We start from the raw sequence: 16,512 nt of genomic DNA on the forward strand, positions 1-16,512 counted from the left end.
GTATGTCACAGTACATGTTGGCATTAATGGTTCCCTCAATGAACTGTAGCTCCCCAGTGCAGGCAGCACTCATGCAGCCCCAGACCACGACACTCCCACCACCATGCTTGACTGTAGGCAAGACACACTTGTCTTTGTACTCCTCACCTTGTTGCCGCCACACACGCTTGACATCATCTGAACCAAATAAGTTTATCTTGGTCTCATCAGACCATGGGACATGGTTCCAGTAATCCATGTCCTTAGTCTGCTTGTCTTTAGCAAACTGTTTGCGGGCTTTCTTGTGCATCATTTTTAGAAGAGGCTTCCTTCTGGGACGACAGCCATGCAGACCAATTTGATGCAGTGTGCGGTGTATGGTCTGAGCACTGACAGGCTGACCCCCACCCCTTCAACCTCTGCAGCAATGCTGGCAGCAGTCATACATCTATTTCCAAAACACAACTTCTGGATATGGCGCTGAGCACGTGTACTCAACTTCTTTGGTCGACCATGGCGAGGCATGTTCTGAGTGGAACCTGTCCTGTTAAACTGCTTTATGTTCTTGGCCACCGTGCTGCAGCTCAGTTTCAGGGTCTTGGCAATCTTCTTATAGTCCATGCCATCTTTATGTAGAGCAACAATTCTTTTTTTCAGATCCTCAGAGAGTTCTTTGCCCTGAGGTGCCATGTTGAACTTCCAGTGACCAGTATGAGAGATTGAGAGCGATAACACCAAATTTAACACACCTGCTACCCATTCACACCTGAGACCTTGTAACACTAATGAGTCACATGACACCGGGGAGAGAAAATGGCTAATTGGGCTCAATTTGGACATTTTCACTTAGGGGTGTACTCACTTTTGTGGCCAGCGGTTTAGATGTTAATGGCTGTGTGTTGAGTTATTTTGAGGGGACAGCAAATTTACACTGTTATACAAGGTGTACACTCACTACTTTACATTGTGGCAAAGTGTCATTTCTTCAGTGTTGTCACATGAAAAGATATAATAAAATATTTACAAAAATGTGAGGGGTGTACTCACTTCTGTGAGATACTGTATATTAGCTGTTAAATGATTAAACTAGCCTTTTAATGGAATATTTATTATCCATTCTAAATTGTCATTGACATGTTTTATAAATACGAGATGTACTGCCGTGATTCTTTGCCAAAAATGTTAAGCGCAAACCCCGCCCAACTGCCGATTTCCTTGGTCAACTCCATCATGCAGTCACCTGTCAAGAAAAGTTCAGACTTCAAGGATTTAGAGTTTAGAAAAATCACGGATAGATCCCATTATCCAGTTGTGACAGTATCACTTTTATCTGTCAGGATGTCCTACCATATGCTAGGTTAGGGAATAGGTTAGAGTTAGGGGCTGGTATTTGTTTCAGTGTTGTGTAGATAGTCAGCCCTGTCAGAAAAATCTTTTTCTTTTTTTAGTTGGTTTGGGGGAAAAAATCCCAATGTATTACCCTCAGACAATTCAGAGTAGAACCATTTTGAATGCTCTTGATAATTGTACTGACAATATATTCTTTGTTTTGAATATTTATTTAGAAATTGATGTGACATTTCTTTCATTATTTGCCAGTCGTGTGGTACTATTGTGTCTTTGCTTGTTATGAGTGTAATCTAATTCACTGTTTGTTCTGTTACCCTGCATGCCTGCCAGTGGATTATAAAGGTGGGAATGGCTGTATGATTTCACCCTGCTCTTCTGTAAATACTCACTCAGTTCTTGCCACTAATGCACTAGCTTCTCAATATAAGACTAAAAAGTCCTTGTCCGCTGCCAAAGCCTGCATCCCTCAAATCCTTCCCTCCAAGTTTAAACCCAAGCTATCTCCCTCTACCGATGGGAGCCTGGAAAGACGGACCGAGCCGACACAACAGCGGCCTAAAGCGCACAGCTGCGAGGATCTGCATCACGATGCTTGTGGCTCACGCAATGGAGATACAACAGATGCCGATCACAGGTTAAATTCAGATTGCAAGGGCAACCTGCATAAAAATGGACCTTTTGTGGGATCTGTGAGGAGCACAGCCGAGTTCTCCACCCTCTACCGGAACATGCACAACATTCAGAGGCCGAGCTCTCTGGGCTCCAGCCCCCACGGTAGTGTCCGTTGCCTGACTTCCTTTTTTGAGAAGCCGGGGGACGACATTACCATGGAGAGGACTGAGATCATCCCCCGGGATGCTGTGACATTTCGGGTGATGGAGTTTGAGCGTATCATTCAGCATTCGAACTCTGCACCCACTCGCTCCGCCTCAATGCCCATACTCCCTAGTAACCCAAGTCCGCCTCACAGCCCTGCTCCGACCTGCTTCCTCCAGTCCGCTCTGTCAGCTGAGACTCTAGTCCTGCCAGGGCCTGAGGATTGTCCAGCCATGAATACAGAGGCCCAGACCCTAAAAGAGGAAGACGAGTGCCCGAACACCTCAAGAACTGACTTCCCTTTGGATCTAAATGAGGGCAGATCGGAAGACAAAAACAGTTGCATTCATGATCCTGCCAAAGAGACGCCATCCGGCGGTACCTCAGAACCCACAGGTCACCATCACCACGATCACTTCCCCTTCCACACCAAACAAAGCAAGTGTAAAGGCACCTGCCCGGCTTCCTACACACGTTTCACCACAATCCTCAGGCACGAGCGCCAACAGGCCAACACCCAGCAGGAGAAGAAGTGCACTCCCCCCAGGAACTTGCTTCTGATGGGACCAGCGCCTTTCTCCTTACGGAGGTCCCTACACAGTCAACAGGCCAAAAAGACATGCGCTCTCTCTGCCATGAAGCCTATGACCGGAGATGTCATCTCGGCCAAGCTGAAGCCTTTGATTCCCCAGCGCCTGTCCTCTTTGGAGGTGCTGGAGAGGCTCAGTAATGGAGACAGCTCTCCCTGTGAGGGGTGCAACTCGGATGACCTCATGGATGTGGAGGGCTCAGAAGCCAGTAAAGATCACTCTGAAGGTGGCTATATTGAGAGTGTCATGAGTGTCAGATTGTCCACTCATGTCCGGGCATGACAATGTCTGTGATCACTCATCTTCCTCCAGCCTTTCTTTCTCCTGTCTGCTATCACCGAGTGACTTTACTTTTTCCATTTCTGCCGTGTGCTGACTTTGTGTGGTTTGTAACCAGCATATTATTGGCATATTATCCATTTCTGTTGTGTAGTGTAAAAGTGTGTCATGTCACTTTTTTTTATTCTCGGACTCCCACTTTTTTCATTACCTGTTTAACATACTATCCAGAATTAGCAACAAACCAAGATCAGGCTTTAAAAAGAGCCTATCATGCTGCCTTGTTTCCAGAATTGTTTTTCCAAAAGGATTTCAAAACATTGTTCAATAAAGTTTAAGCTAATTTTTTATTTTAAGCAAAAATGTATTTGAAATTCAGACAAAATGACAAGACTGTACTTAAGTTGTTTTGTGAGGGAATGATCTATGCATCCCATGAAACATTGAGAATTATGTAATCGAATCATAAACAGTAGTATAATATAAAACTTTGAGTTATAGTCACTTTACGATAAGGTTCATTAGTTAACATTAGTTAACTACTTTAGATAACATGAACTAAGAATGAACAATACTCATACAGCATTTATTAATCTTCTTCAGTAATGTTAATTTTAACATTTAATAATGCATTATTAAAATGAAAAGTTGTGCTTGTTAACATTAGTTAATGATCTGTGAATTAACATGAACTAACCATGAACAAATGTATTTTCATTAACTAACATTATCAAAGATGAATAAATACTGTAATAAATGTATTGCTCATTTTTTTGTTCATGTTAGTTAATACATTAACCAATGTTAACTAATGGAACCTTATTGTAAAGTGTTACCAAATTTTTACTTGTGTAAAATGACTGTTGCACCATCAGATTACAGTCATAGAATCTGCATCAATCTCTATATGCCCATCATTTTTAGAAGTTACAGGATACTTATGTGCCTTACTGTGATCCATTATCATTTATTACTGCTTACCAGAAGTTCTGTTTTCATCCTTCCTAAGAATAATGATAAGAGTTGAAAACTGAGAGGAATTTTGGCACGGGATTCACCCACTTGTCATTTAGCTTCTTGTCAGCTTGAGAAAATACTCAGGCCTCCCATGTTATTCCTGAACAGATGCAGTATGTACATTAATCAGGCATTTAACAGTGTTTCTTATGCATAGAAAGAAATGTTATCTTACTGCAAAGCCTTGTAAATTACAGCTTCATAGATTTGATTTGAAATAAAAAAGTCATATTAGTCATACACAAAATAGTGTAACCCTAGCGTGAGTCTGTTTTCACTCTAAGTTTATTTTTTACTTGTTTGTGTCTTAAGTTTTTATTTTCAAAACTGCATTATACATATTACTCTAGACATTTTTTAAAACAATGTCTGAATGTTGTGTATTTTTACCATACTTTTTTTCCGATGCATGCATCTTTTTATTTTGACAGACCATGGCTTATGCTTATCCTGCAGATCTCAAAATACATACATTAATAAACTATTGTAATTGTAAACTGTAAGATGTGTAAGCCATTGTATGTTCATGTAATTTAGATATGTATTTTATTTACCTTCTGTTGTATTTGTGTTCTTTCCAGAGTGTCTATATCATCCTCTCATTGACTCTTTCAAAGCTCTGTATAAATGGGCATTTCAGAAATATGAAGTGTTGTGCAATGCTTGAGCCAAGACAGATTTGAATCATGGCACTTACTCTTTCTTTGTGTAATTTTACTTATCATGGCAACAGAAAGTGAATTCTGTGTTTTTTCAAACAGAATCCGATTCCTCACATCCATTAAGCCAAGGAGATCATGGAGAAAACTCAGATGAGGCAATCCGGAAACGCTATGGAGATAAAGAGGTGCCATTTGTTTTGACATTATCTTCCCACCAAAAACAAATCATTTTCTTAATCAGTATGTTTATGTTTTTCCCATGAACAACATGTAAACATCCTTGAAACAAGATAATTTTGTTTGTGAAAGAACATTGATAATATGACTTGTTTTCAAAGAGTATATCTTGAAATTAAGTAGAATTGTCTGTCCCAATGACAAAATTATTGAGGTTTAATCATAAAACAGTAATAAAAAAAAATTCAAAATATTTTCCCTAAAAAAAAATCTTATTTACACAATTGTATAAATGTATCTTGTTTTAAGGGAAAATAAATGATCAACAATTTTTTTATTCTATTTTATATCTATATTGTTAATTTTACATTCAGGGTTTTAAGAAGTTTAGGAATACATACTAGTGTATACACTGTAAAAAGTGATGTTGACTTAACTTAAAAAAAATTGAGGAAACCCGTTGCCTTAAAATTTTTAAGTAAGTGATAATTAAAAAAAATAAGTTAAGTGAATTGTCAAGTTGGCTTAACTTTTTTTTTTTTTTATTATTATTTACTTAATAATTTTAAGGCAACGGGTTTCCTAAATTTTTTTAAGTTAAGTCAACCACTTTTTACAGTGTATATATTAATAATGATGGGCATATGGATTTTAAAGCATGTTTTATGGAGACTTATATTGCTGCTATACATTGTGTTAAATCTATAATAGGCATAAACCCCTTTCTTTATTAATTAAATGCCTGTTTCTTTTTAAAGAAAATTCTGGAAGAGCAGAGACGGTTAAAGCGAGAGCAGGAAGAGGCAGATACAGCTGCTCGGAGACATGCTGGGCTGGTTGTGACTCATCAACAGTTCATTACTAATGACCGCTTCGGCGACCTGCTGGTTATTAATGAGAAAGAGAAGAGAAAAAATATAGAGGTGACACATCTTCTATTTTATGCTTTAAAGGATATTGTTTGAGAGTTCCTGTACTGAATGCAGTACTGTGAAATAATGCTAATGGTCTGTTGTTATCTGCAGAGGACTCCTGCTCTGGCTCGATTTGACTTCAGAGCAGAAAGTTTAAAGTAAGTGTCTCACAAAGATCATAATAAGTGTTTGTTAATAACAGCATGTCATATTTAGAATACTACGTCACAAATCTAACCACATTTTACTTCCCCTTTATCAGGGAACTACCATTTCAAAAGGGAGATATTGTATACATCTACCGGCAGGTTGATCAGAACTGGTTTGAGGGAGAGCATCATGGGAGAGTTGGGATTTTTCCGCGTAGCTACGTTGAGGTACATTATCTTTATCTTTTAATATTAGATTTTTTTATTTATAGAGTTTCCGAGTGTGCAGTAACCTCTTGTCTGTAATGCTGTTTCTCCAGATCTTGCCCCCTACAGAAAAGGCTCAGCCCAAAAAGAGTGCTCCGGTCCAGGTGTTGGAGTATGGAGAGGCTATTGCTCGATTCAATTTCACTGGTGACACTGCTGTTGAAATGTCTTTCAGAAAGGTATTGTTTCAGCAATTTAATAAAGCTTATGCTTTATAATGCTTTATTAATCTAGGAGTCGTCAACCTTAACCACGCATAGTGTACCACTACTGATATGTGAGCAACAAGAACTAGAGAGATTATTATTATATGTACTGTATATGCTTAATTTAGAAAACTACCTCTTGGAGTAATCCTTCAACGGCATGCATTCTATTATTATTTATTATTATTTACTGAGATGAATGTGGAGTTAAACACACTTAAAGTGTGATGAAACAAGCTGAACAGAAAGCTTTCAGAAACATGTTATGGAAGAGGAAAAATAAAAATAAATGAAGATAGATACACTGCAAATTAAGCCACACATTCAGGACAGATTTGTCACCAGCCAGCAGAATAAAATGTACTATATACAGAGACAACAGTGACTATAATCAAATTCACCAAGAAGATGATTAGATATGAATGTTGAGTCACATCTGGACATATGCATATCTAAGCAGACTTTACCTTGCAGACATTATTGCAGGTAAATTAGTCAGAAAATGACTCTGTTCTACTGAAATACCAAAGAACACTGCACTCACACCATTTCAAATGCTTGTGTGTTTGTGTGTTAACTGATGATGGTTTATATACATATACACTACTTAATATTTTTTGTGAGGAAACTGATTATTTATTTTCATCATTTTTAAAAAACTTCCCACATGAAAAAATACTATAGTAATTTATTGTATATACTAAGCTGTTTTTGAACCATACTATAGTAAAGTACTTGAATTAATTTGTTGTGGTAATTCTATAGTTGTGGTGGTAATATAACAACTATAGTAATAAACAAATTACTTTACCCAATACTGTAGCCTACTATGTTCTTGTCAGTCCTCTGTCGTGTGTTGTGTGTTTCCCGTTCTCATGTTTCTATATTTGGTCATGTTCATGTCCTTGTTCAGTGTGATCATTAGTTTATTCAGTTCAGGTGTGTGTGTAATTATCCAGTTTATATTAGTTTCTGCCCGTTCAGTTCCTTTTCGTCTGGTCTACTCGTTACTCCCGGTGTTCCTGTGTGTCTGCCCTGCCTTGTCTTGCCCTGTTGGTTTGAATTAAAGACTGTATTTTGAGTTTCATCCTTGTCTCCTCGTTCCTCCCCGCTGTGTGCACCGTGATAGTTCTCTACAACTATAGGGTATATTATACTACAATACACTACACTTTACTGTAGTAAAAACTAATGTAGGCAATACTACAGTATTTATTAGTTTATCAATTCACTAGAGTTAATACTACAGTATGCTGTAGCATTCATTAACAAAGTGTTGTAAATACTATAATATATACAGTATAATACACTTTACTATAGTATGGTTCAAAAACACTAGTATTTACTATAAATTACTATAGTATTTTTTCATGTGGACTAGAAAGGTCAAAAGAACAGCAATTATTTGAAATATAAATCTGTAAAATCATAAATGTCTGTCAATTTTTATCAATTGAATGCGTCCTTGCAGAATAAAAGTATAACTTTCTTACTAATCCCAAACTTTTGAACGATATATATAAATATACATATAAAAGAAAAATAAATGTGTGTGTGTTGTCTGTGTCATTTTGTCTGCCTGTAGGGGGAGCGTATTACACTGATTCGCCGAGTAGATGAGAACTGGTATGAAGGCAAAATTTCTGGCACTAACCGGCAGGGCATCTTCCCCGTCACCTACATAGAGGTGCACAAGAGACCCCGAGTGAAAAATGGAGTGGACTACCCTGATCCCCCTATCAGCCAGTCACCTCACCGGAGCACTAATGCCTCTCCACAGGTAAAGACCTGACAATAGTCGTGGCCCTTGAATCATTTTCTTGGAAAACTCGCTGTTTTCATTTTCCCATTTGTTTTTGTTTATTCATTATCTCATATAGTTGTTCTCACTGTTTCACTTCTCCATTTCCTCCTTCCTCTTTATTGTTTCTTCTCATTTCTCCTGGCACCCGGCCTTGCCCTCCAAAAAGCCCATTCGTAATCGGCTCACCACCTCCCCTCTCCCTCTGCCGCGGTCTCCCCGCCGCTCGATCTCCCCCGAAGTCCACGCCATCTCCAACGAATGGATTTCGCTCACTGTGGGCGGAGCCAGCAGCAGCCCCCCTGCTGCACCCACCCCACCCCTCCCCCCTCTGCCAAGCGCTTCATACCGCTGGGGCGAATATCTGCCCCCTTCCATGTCAGCCAGTCCCGTGCCTCCCATCAGCGGCAGCCCCTACTGCGTCTCCCCCATGGCTTCTCCCTCCACATCTCCTTTACCCCCGCCCTATCCACCCCGCCCCTGCTCGGCCACCCCGTTCCTCACCTTCACTCCACCTCAAGGCGAGGACTTCCTTCTTTCTCCACCCTCTCCCCGCCTGTCCCGCAGCCTGAGTCCCTGTGGGGGTGCTGGGCTTGAGGGTTGGCTTACAGGGGGCAACAGGCTGGATCAGGAGTTTCAGGAAGGGGATGGGGCTGAAATAGACAGGGCTGGCAGCCTCCGCAAGGCTCCTTACAGCAGGAACAATAGTCCGGCAGAGGTATCTTCTGCATGGTGTGGTGTGTTTTTTAAAGGTGCCCATCATATGGTGCCTAAGCTCAAGGGAGGTCACTGTTTACATCGGCACGAGTTGTAGATCTAACAGACTGAGATAGGAAATTATATCTGACCCTTCTGGTTGTGCTAGTGAGTTTCAATCACACATTTGAGGCTTCCACGCTATTGAGAGAAACACAGATGAAAAGGAACTGCTGCATGTACCTCTAACATGATTAGCATGAAGCTTGGATGTTGATATTTTTTGTTTATGTTGCCTATTATGAAATCATGCATGTCTGATACAAATCTATAGAGTGTGCACATTGAAATGAAACAAGGACCCCTAAATCTAATGGCAGATTGAAAATTTTGATTGGAAAAAGGATTGTCAGGCAAGTGCAAGGGTTAAATTCTTTGATAATAACAAATAATATTTCGATATCTGAAGGCACTTTCTGTATTTGTCTATTTAATTATGTATTTTGAGGCAGTTTTTTTTTTTTTTTTTAGCAAATGTTGATATATGTGATTAATTGTGACTGATTTAAGCATACAATGCAATTAATCAGAAAAAAAAAAAACAGTTCGACAGCCCTGATTTATATTAATAGTAGATGGTTAATTCTGTGTAATTGTTTGAAGAACTCTTGTATTTTGTATCTGCGTTCAAATGACAAATACGTATTAGGTTATAAAGAGTGTCAGTATGATTTTTAAAAGAAATGAATATTTGTATTAAGCAAGGAGGCATTAAATCGATTTAAATTGACAAAATTTTACACTGTTACAAAAGATTTCTATTTTAAATAAACGCTGCTTTGCCATCACAGGAATAAATTACATTTTAAAAGATATGAAAACAGAAATAGTGAAAATTTAAATTAAAATGCAGTCTTGGTGAGCATAATAGACTTATTTAAAAAACAATAAAAAGTCTTACTGACTACCAAGCTACATAAACTAGAAATATAAGCTATCCTAAGGACTATTTCCGCTAGAGGGAGCATCCCAGCATGATGTCACGCTGTTTGATTGAAGTTTCGTAGGAAATGTGGTGACTGCTACTAACTCACAGTCTTATTTCAGTCCTTTATCTGTTTGATGTACTGTAAGGTTGTACTGCAGTCCTCTGCAAATAATAATGGACTGATCAAGTGGCAACCATACTGCTGTTTGTGCAATTTTCAAATTTGAACCCAAATCTCATGGATGAACATGAATCGTTGTGCGCAGACATATATGGTATATGTTTTTAAAAAGGCAGATCATTTAATTCAAGTTCTTTTTTTTTCACAGCCATTAAGAAATGATGTAGAATATTACGGGCGATCTTCAAGAAGTCCTGTCATGCTGTTTGACATTCAAGACAACAACATGAATGCCAATTCATTCACGGTAAATGAACTCTCATGAAGATTACTCTTAAATGCACATACTTATTTCTTGATGTCGTCTGTATTGATTGAATATGAATGATGAATATGAGCTATTTCATATTCTGCATTGATTGGTCCTTATGATACACATAACAGTCAATCACAAGGCTCATCTCAGTGTTTAATCTTATGTGATATCTAATCCTTAAACTCACCCATGTAATGCATGACAAATCTCCGTACCCTGCAAGTAAGCCCGTCCGATATGATTGTGGCGTATGTTCCGCTCCTTCCACATGCACTCACTCTGTTGTCTTACTCTTCCATGCTTATCCTCTGGATACTACCATCCTTTCCGGCTTTCCTGGTATTAATGGACATTCCCTTCTTTCTGCCCTGTTACTATCTTCTCTAACCACACCGCCCCTTCCTCAAACTCAATTTTCCATCTCAATGACTGACCCCACTTCCTGGTTTGTGGCCACCTTTTGGGCTGACCCTCTTCTACCAATAGGAGGCAGTGTGTAATGAGATCATGAATATTGCAGAGACCTCAGTGAGGTACTGCAGCACTCTGTCACGCCCTATAGACTCCGCCCACCGACTCCTGCCTCCTCCCAGTAAACACTCTCTCATCATTTCCCAGCAACCCCTGTCCCAGAGCAGCAGTCCTGAGCCTGGACGCATGAGCTGTGGGATGTAAGTATGATCTACCTCGGTGTGTTTCTCTGTCCATGCACCTGTAGTTTCCTCTGACCTGCACTTTAAAAATTTAGGACATCCCTCAGTAATTCTCAACAACACTGTTAAACCATATTTACGGATGAGTTGTTTTAGGATGTTTTGAATTATGTTAAATGCTAAATATTAAACTTTTAGTTTTCAAGTCAAGGTTTTTTTTTTTCTACAAGCTCCCATTTAAAGCAAACATTTATCCCATTTATCTTAGATTAGGTAGAGAAAAAGTATAATAGTAGCAGTTCAAAGAACAGTTTTCAATACAAACTAAAGTCGAGTTTGAGTTAAATTTAAGAAGCTAAGGTAAAGTATATACAGTGGGTTTCATTAAAACAAAAAAAAGATGTCTCTTATGTACAGAGAAAATATTATGAGATAGGAGGGGAAATTATGTAGTTATGCTTTTGTGTTCACTTGCAATACGTTTGTGTTTTCTTGCAAAACAGTTGCGTTATCTTGCAAAATTATTGCGCTCCCCCGAGAAACTGCACTGAAACATAGTGTTTATTACTGCCTCATATTATTTCCATTTCAAAAGTTTTATGGGCAAACTCGAAATTTATCAAGGGAACGCAAAAGTTCTGTGAGAAAATGCAAAAGCATTGAAATGTAATTTTCCTCCCAGCTCATTTTTTAACCATCACCTTGTCCCTGCAATTTCTTTTTTTTTTTTTTTTTATCAAAAATCAGTAATGAACAGCAATATTGTGCAATATTATTGCAATTTAAAATAAGTGTTTTCTATTTTAATGTATTTTCAAATGTAATTCATGGCAAAGCTGAATTTTCCTCATCATTACTCCAGTCTTCAGTGTCACATGATTCCTCAGAAATCATTCTCATATGCTGATTTGGTGCTCAATAAACATTTCTTATTATCAATGTTGAAAACAGTTGTACTGTTTAATATTTTTTTGAAAACCGTGATGCATTTTTTTCAGGATTTGTTGATGTTGAAATTTCAAAAGAATAGCATTTATTGGAAATAGAATTCTTTGTAACATTTTTTGAACAAAATCGCTAATGACGTGACAAATTGTTTTTTTTTAGCCTTGTTTTATGTACATATCTATTAAGCATTATTTCATGTAGCTGTGGAGTGTGTCAACTTTTTATGAGCTGTCAAGTGTGTAGTGTGACATATTATAAAACCAACTGTGTCAGACAGACAAAATTGTGTGCAGTGTTTTCAATGTAAGCCAATCAACTTTATTTCTTTTTCAACTAAACTGAAAGACTAAACAAGGCTGTACATTTGGTCAATAGTGTGATTTGTGCTGTAGTTTCCTACCTCCTCCCTTTCCATGCGTGTAATGATGTGTTGTGTTCTGCTGTAGATTTCAGGCTCTGTACAATTACATGCCTCAGAATGATGATGAGCTGGAGCTGCAGGAAGGAGACCTGGTCAGTGTCATGGAGAAATGCGATGATGGCTGGTTTGTGGGTAAGTGTCATTGATCATCGCATCGATTCTCCATTACATCATCTCTCCCATACTAAATCCATATATATGTATATATTATAGAGCTCTGTTCTGGAGTTGTATGTTTTCCGTTTATTTGTACCCAGACTCTTATGTATGCACTGGGTTCTCTGTGCAGGTACATCCAAGAGGACAAAACAGTTTGGCACTTTCCCAGGAAATTATGTGAAAGCTGTTAATTTGTGACACGAAATGATGGTTTGTATGAAGAGATTCTAACACTATGCTTAAGCAGCCTGATCCGTTTGGGACACTCTACCTGTTGACGTCAAATGAAGACTTTTTCTCCCCTGCAAAATTTGGTCTTTCCCAGATGAATGTCCAGGTATGTGATCAGTAAAGGTGTGCGGCATGTCAGCGAAGAACATGCAGTTCAACTGTACTACAGTGGCAGCATTTGTTGAAGGATTTAGAAGAATACATTGTTTTTGCTTTTTGAAAATGTTCGGACTCTGCTAAAAGCCATTAATATGAAGTATATCAGACTTGGAAAAGGTGTTTAAGTTTACAGCTGCTAATTGTACTGAAGTACAGTTTCATCACATACCTGACATTACTGAAAAACATGAAATTCTACTATTTATTTTTGCTGTAAATGTTTGATGGACTTTGAGTGTGACCGTTAGAGATGACAGTGTACTGAAAGCACCTGAAGGTGTCCGTATTAAGGGTTACAGGTCAGAGAAGCTTTGAAAGGATCATAGAAGTTAGGTTTAGCCATTTTGAAAAGTGTTTAAATTACAGTTTACACTCCCATTTTGTAAAAAAAACATATTTATGGAGCTTTTTTATCATACTTTCATAAAGAGTATGATGTAAATTTCTATTCTGATGAGGGCTCAAAGGATGAGACGACAACATCAGTATTTGCGAATCCAAGCAAAGCTATTTGTAGACATCAAAATGATGTAAATCAGTGTTGGTCATGTTAAGGAGGATAACGTCACAGCAATTACTGTCTCATACTGACATACAAAATTATGGTAACACTTTAAAGTAAGGTCTGATTTGTTAACATTTGTTAATTGGTCCTGACTTTGTGTGGGCGTAAAAATCCTAAGATGTCCTTCGAAAAGAGTAACTTGGTGCTCTGAGTACAGAGAAAAGTGCTATACAAATGTGACAAATTATTATTATTATTTATTTGAATGCATTAGTTAACATGAGCTAACTATGAGCAACTATTGTTAACAAATAAAACCTTGTTGTAAAATGTTACCAAATTTCTGTTCATAAGATTACGATGGAGTGACCGACTCTAGAAACTCCAGATCTAACAAGCTTTTTTATTGGTAGCAAAAAAAAACAATCTTTAAGCTTTAAGCGTAATGTAATATAGTGAGGTGAAGGGCTACAACTAAACCCCACTAAACAGATGCTTTGCCTCAAAACATACTATTTATTTGCCCGAGTAGTGCATATTTTGCTCTTTCAGTCATCCGTTTTTGAATTGGTTGTTCTGAAGAGTGTATTACGAGTCTGAGGCGCAGTATTTACCTCTGATAACAGGCCTTGATAACATCTTAACCCAGGTACCATTTGACAGTGACATTTACATAGTGTTATGACTGGTAATATGGTTGCATGTTGGGAAATGATGATCCATATAAGATTGCTGTACCTCATTTTCAAAGTGCCATTCACAGTAGAGGATGCTACATGTGGACTGCTGTGTTCATTTATTAGTTAGGTAGTCTCCATTGATTAGCTTGTGGTCTTCCTTAACTGAATGTAGTTCACATCTACTCCAGGTTGTAGATTTGCTTTTGCTTCCTTTTAAGAAGTAGAATTGCAAATTTGAAGATATATGTTTGGATTTCTTCAGATGAAATTGTGTCTTTTTGAATCTCCCCTTTAGTTTTATAAGGTCCATTCCATATAATGCCAGAGAACGTGCTGCTAGAGAGCATGAGGGTCGTCTGAGACTCTTATGCTTACCAGCCTTCCGTCCAATTCAAAACCAGAATTAGGAAAAGATCATTTGGACGGAAATGAGTCATTTCAAATATCTAGATGATATATTTTTCATTTTTTAAACCAGTGGTTGTTGCTAAAACCTTTGTCAGGAAGTAATCACATAGAAGATCAACACGGAATTCAAATACGTATATGTGATCTCTATTGAATATGATGTTTTGGCCTTTCGAACCGTTAGCGTAGCATATCTGAATGTAGTGCTCTGAGAAACTTTTAACTTGGATGTGAACACAGTTGAAATTCACAGTTTTCCTATTCTGTCAGAGTTGTAAATATGTAAAGTAAAATGAATGAAAGTGATTGAAGTTACAGCAACCTCTATGAATATTACAGTTTATATTAAATGAAGAATATTAGGAAAGCACAGAGATTTGTGTAACACAGGCCGTCTCATATGACTGAACGAGCAATTCTGACACTGTGTTGGGATTGAAATGCCTTTCTGTCTCATGGCTTCATTGAACTGTGCCTCATTTTATTTTTTTGCCTTGAGGTAAACACGTTACTTTTTAAGTACGTTTTAGTGTGTCACAGGAGACAATTACTGAGTTCGTTACCACAATCACATGAGTTATTCAAGAGTGTGAGATGACACCTGAGATGTTTAATGTATAATTATTATTTTGTGGTCTGTATGCAGAGACAAATTTTGCATTTTTTGTTTGTTTTTGTTTATTTGCAGTGCTGTTAATTACAATGAATTTAAAACACTATTTACTGCTGTGATTGCCTCATTATGCAATATTTAATAAACAATATTACAGCTTTTGACTGACTATGTTTGTTGTCGTGATGTGCACGGCCTGTGCAAATGCTATATACTCAGTGTGATTAAGTAATAGTGAAAAATATCAGTTTAAACCCCATATCTTCTCCCAAGTAAAAAAATAAAAATAATCGATCTAATAAATGGAAGCAAGAAAATGTAATCTTTTTGGACTAAAGACTTATAGCCACTGTATGTATTTTTGTGACTTTGGAGCAACAGCAACAGTTAAGTGAGTGGAATTCTCTGTCGAAATTACAGTGACTAGTACACATCCACGTGGGTCACTTACACTCCCAAAACAGACGTCTATGGGGTGCGTGAAGAAAAGCATTTGCTGTATTATAAGTCAGTGTTCCATTAGAATGCAAGAAGGTTTAAAAAAAATATTATAATAATAATTAAATGCATAATGTAAAAAAAAAAAAAATGGTGGATCCCAGATTTTTATGTGGAATTTTAAACCCACTGTATAAAAACACTCCACCTCATTTAATACATTCGTTGCAATACCACGTATAACCACTAAGGGGCAGCACAGACAAAGGAACTTCCTCGTTCTGCGTTTAATAAAACAACGTCTGACTGCCTCTGTCATGAAGGGAAAACTTTGTAATGAAACACAAGTTGGAACCTAACAGAAATAACACTTTCAAAAAACGATGATACATTAACAAAATAGGCTGCAACACGATCTCAGTAAAGCATAAACACAAGGTAAGTGTGATACTGTCAGTCCCAGATGTTTGCAATTAACCTACTGTACACTTGAAAAAGTAAATTGAAGTGAGGGGGAAAACACCCAGTAGGACGCTGATTATGTGACACGGAAACACTAGTATCTAATTTTCCCCAACCACAGGAGGTAAATTCTGTTTGTGTAATCTAGTCATTTAACACCAGTTGTGTTTCGATTTGTTCACTGAGGATTCTGTTGAAACAGTAGGGGACAACCAGTAGCCTATAAATGTTATGTAAAAACTGGCTTAATGTAAATGTCTTAACAGCATTCGCTAACAGTAGTCGAAGATTACTTCTCTTTTTTTTGCTCATTTGCAACAAGAAAGAAAGAAAAAAGTTAAGTTTTTAGAAAAGGAAACATTATATTTTAGTGGTGTTGAGAGCTTACTCAAATCAACAGAGCAGAACATCTCAGCAGCTCAGCAAAATGTTGACTTGTTAAGTTTTAACAAGGAATCCCAAATACTGACCTACTTCAGCTCTGCTGAAGTCAGAATTGTTCATTTA

At 37.7% G+C, this 16,512-nt stretch overlaps 1 protein-coding gene across 7 annotated transcripts in view; it reads left to right on the plus strand.

Moving 5' to 3' along the window:
* LOC131552711 (sorbin and SH3 domain-containing protein 1) overlaps nt 1–15,266 on the plus strand; it is a 51,409-nt gene extending 36,143 nt beyond the window's left edge. For 5 of the 7 annotated variants that reach the window (XM_058796671.1, XM_058796672.1, XM_058796670.1 and 2 more), the window contains 11 exons: nt 4,793–4,878; nt 5,629–5,793; nt 5,896–5,942; nt 6,047–6,161; nt 6,254–6,379; nt 7,992–8,186; nt 8,377–8,925; nt 10,221–10,319; nt 10,815–10,999; nt 12,376–12,482; nt 12,640–15,266. In XM_058796671.1, the coding sequence (XP_058652654.1) occupies nt 4,793–4,878; nt 5,629–5,793; nt 5,896–5,942; nt 6,047–6,161; nt 6,254–6,379; nt 7,992–8,186; nt 8,377–8,925; nt 10,221–10,319; nt 10,815–10,999; nt 12,376–12,482; nt 12,640–12,707 (1,742 nt within the window). In that variant the 3' untranslated portion in view covers nt 12,708–15,266. Of the gene's footprint in view, nt 1–1,659; nt 2,962–4,792; nt 4,879–5,628; nt 5,794–5,895; nt 5,943–6,046; nt 6,162–6,253; nt 6,380–7,991; nt 8,187–8,376; nt 8,926–10,220; nt 10,320–10,814; nt 11,000–12,375; nt 12,483–12,639 lie in introns of all 7 variants that reach the window. The other 2 variants (XM_058796676.1, XM_058796675.1) reach the window with 2 other exon arrangements.
* Nucleotides 15,267–16,512: the final 1,246 nt, after the last annotated feature.

This window comes from Onychostoma macrolepis, chromosome 13 (assembly GCF_012432095.1).
Source record: "Onychostoma macrolepis isolate SWU-2019 chromosome 13, ASM1243209v1, whole genome shotgun sequence".
NCBI lineage: Eukaryota > Metazoa > Chordata > Actinopteri > Cypriniformes > Cyprinidae > Onychostoma > Onychostoma macrolepis.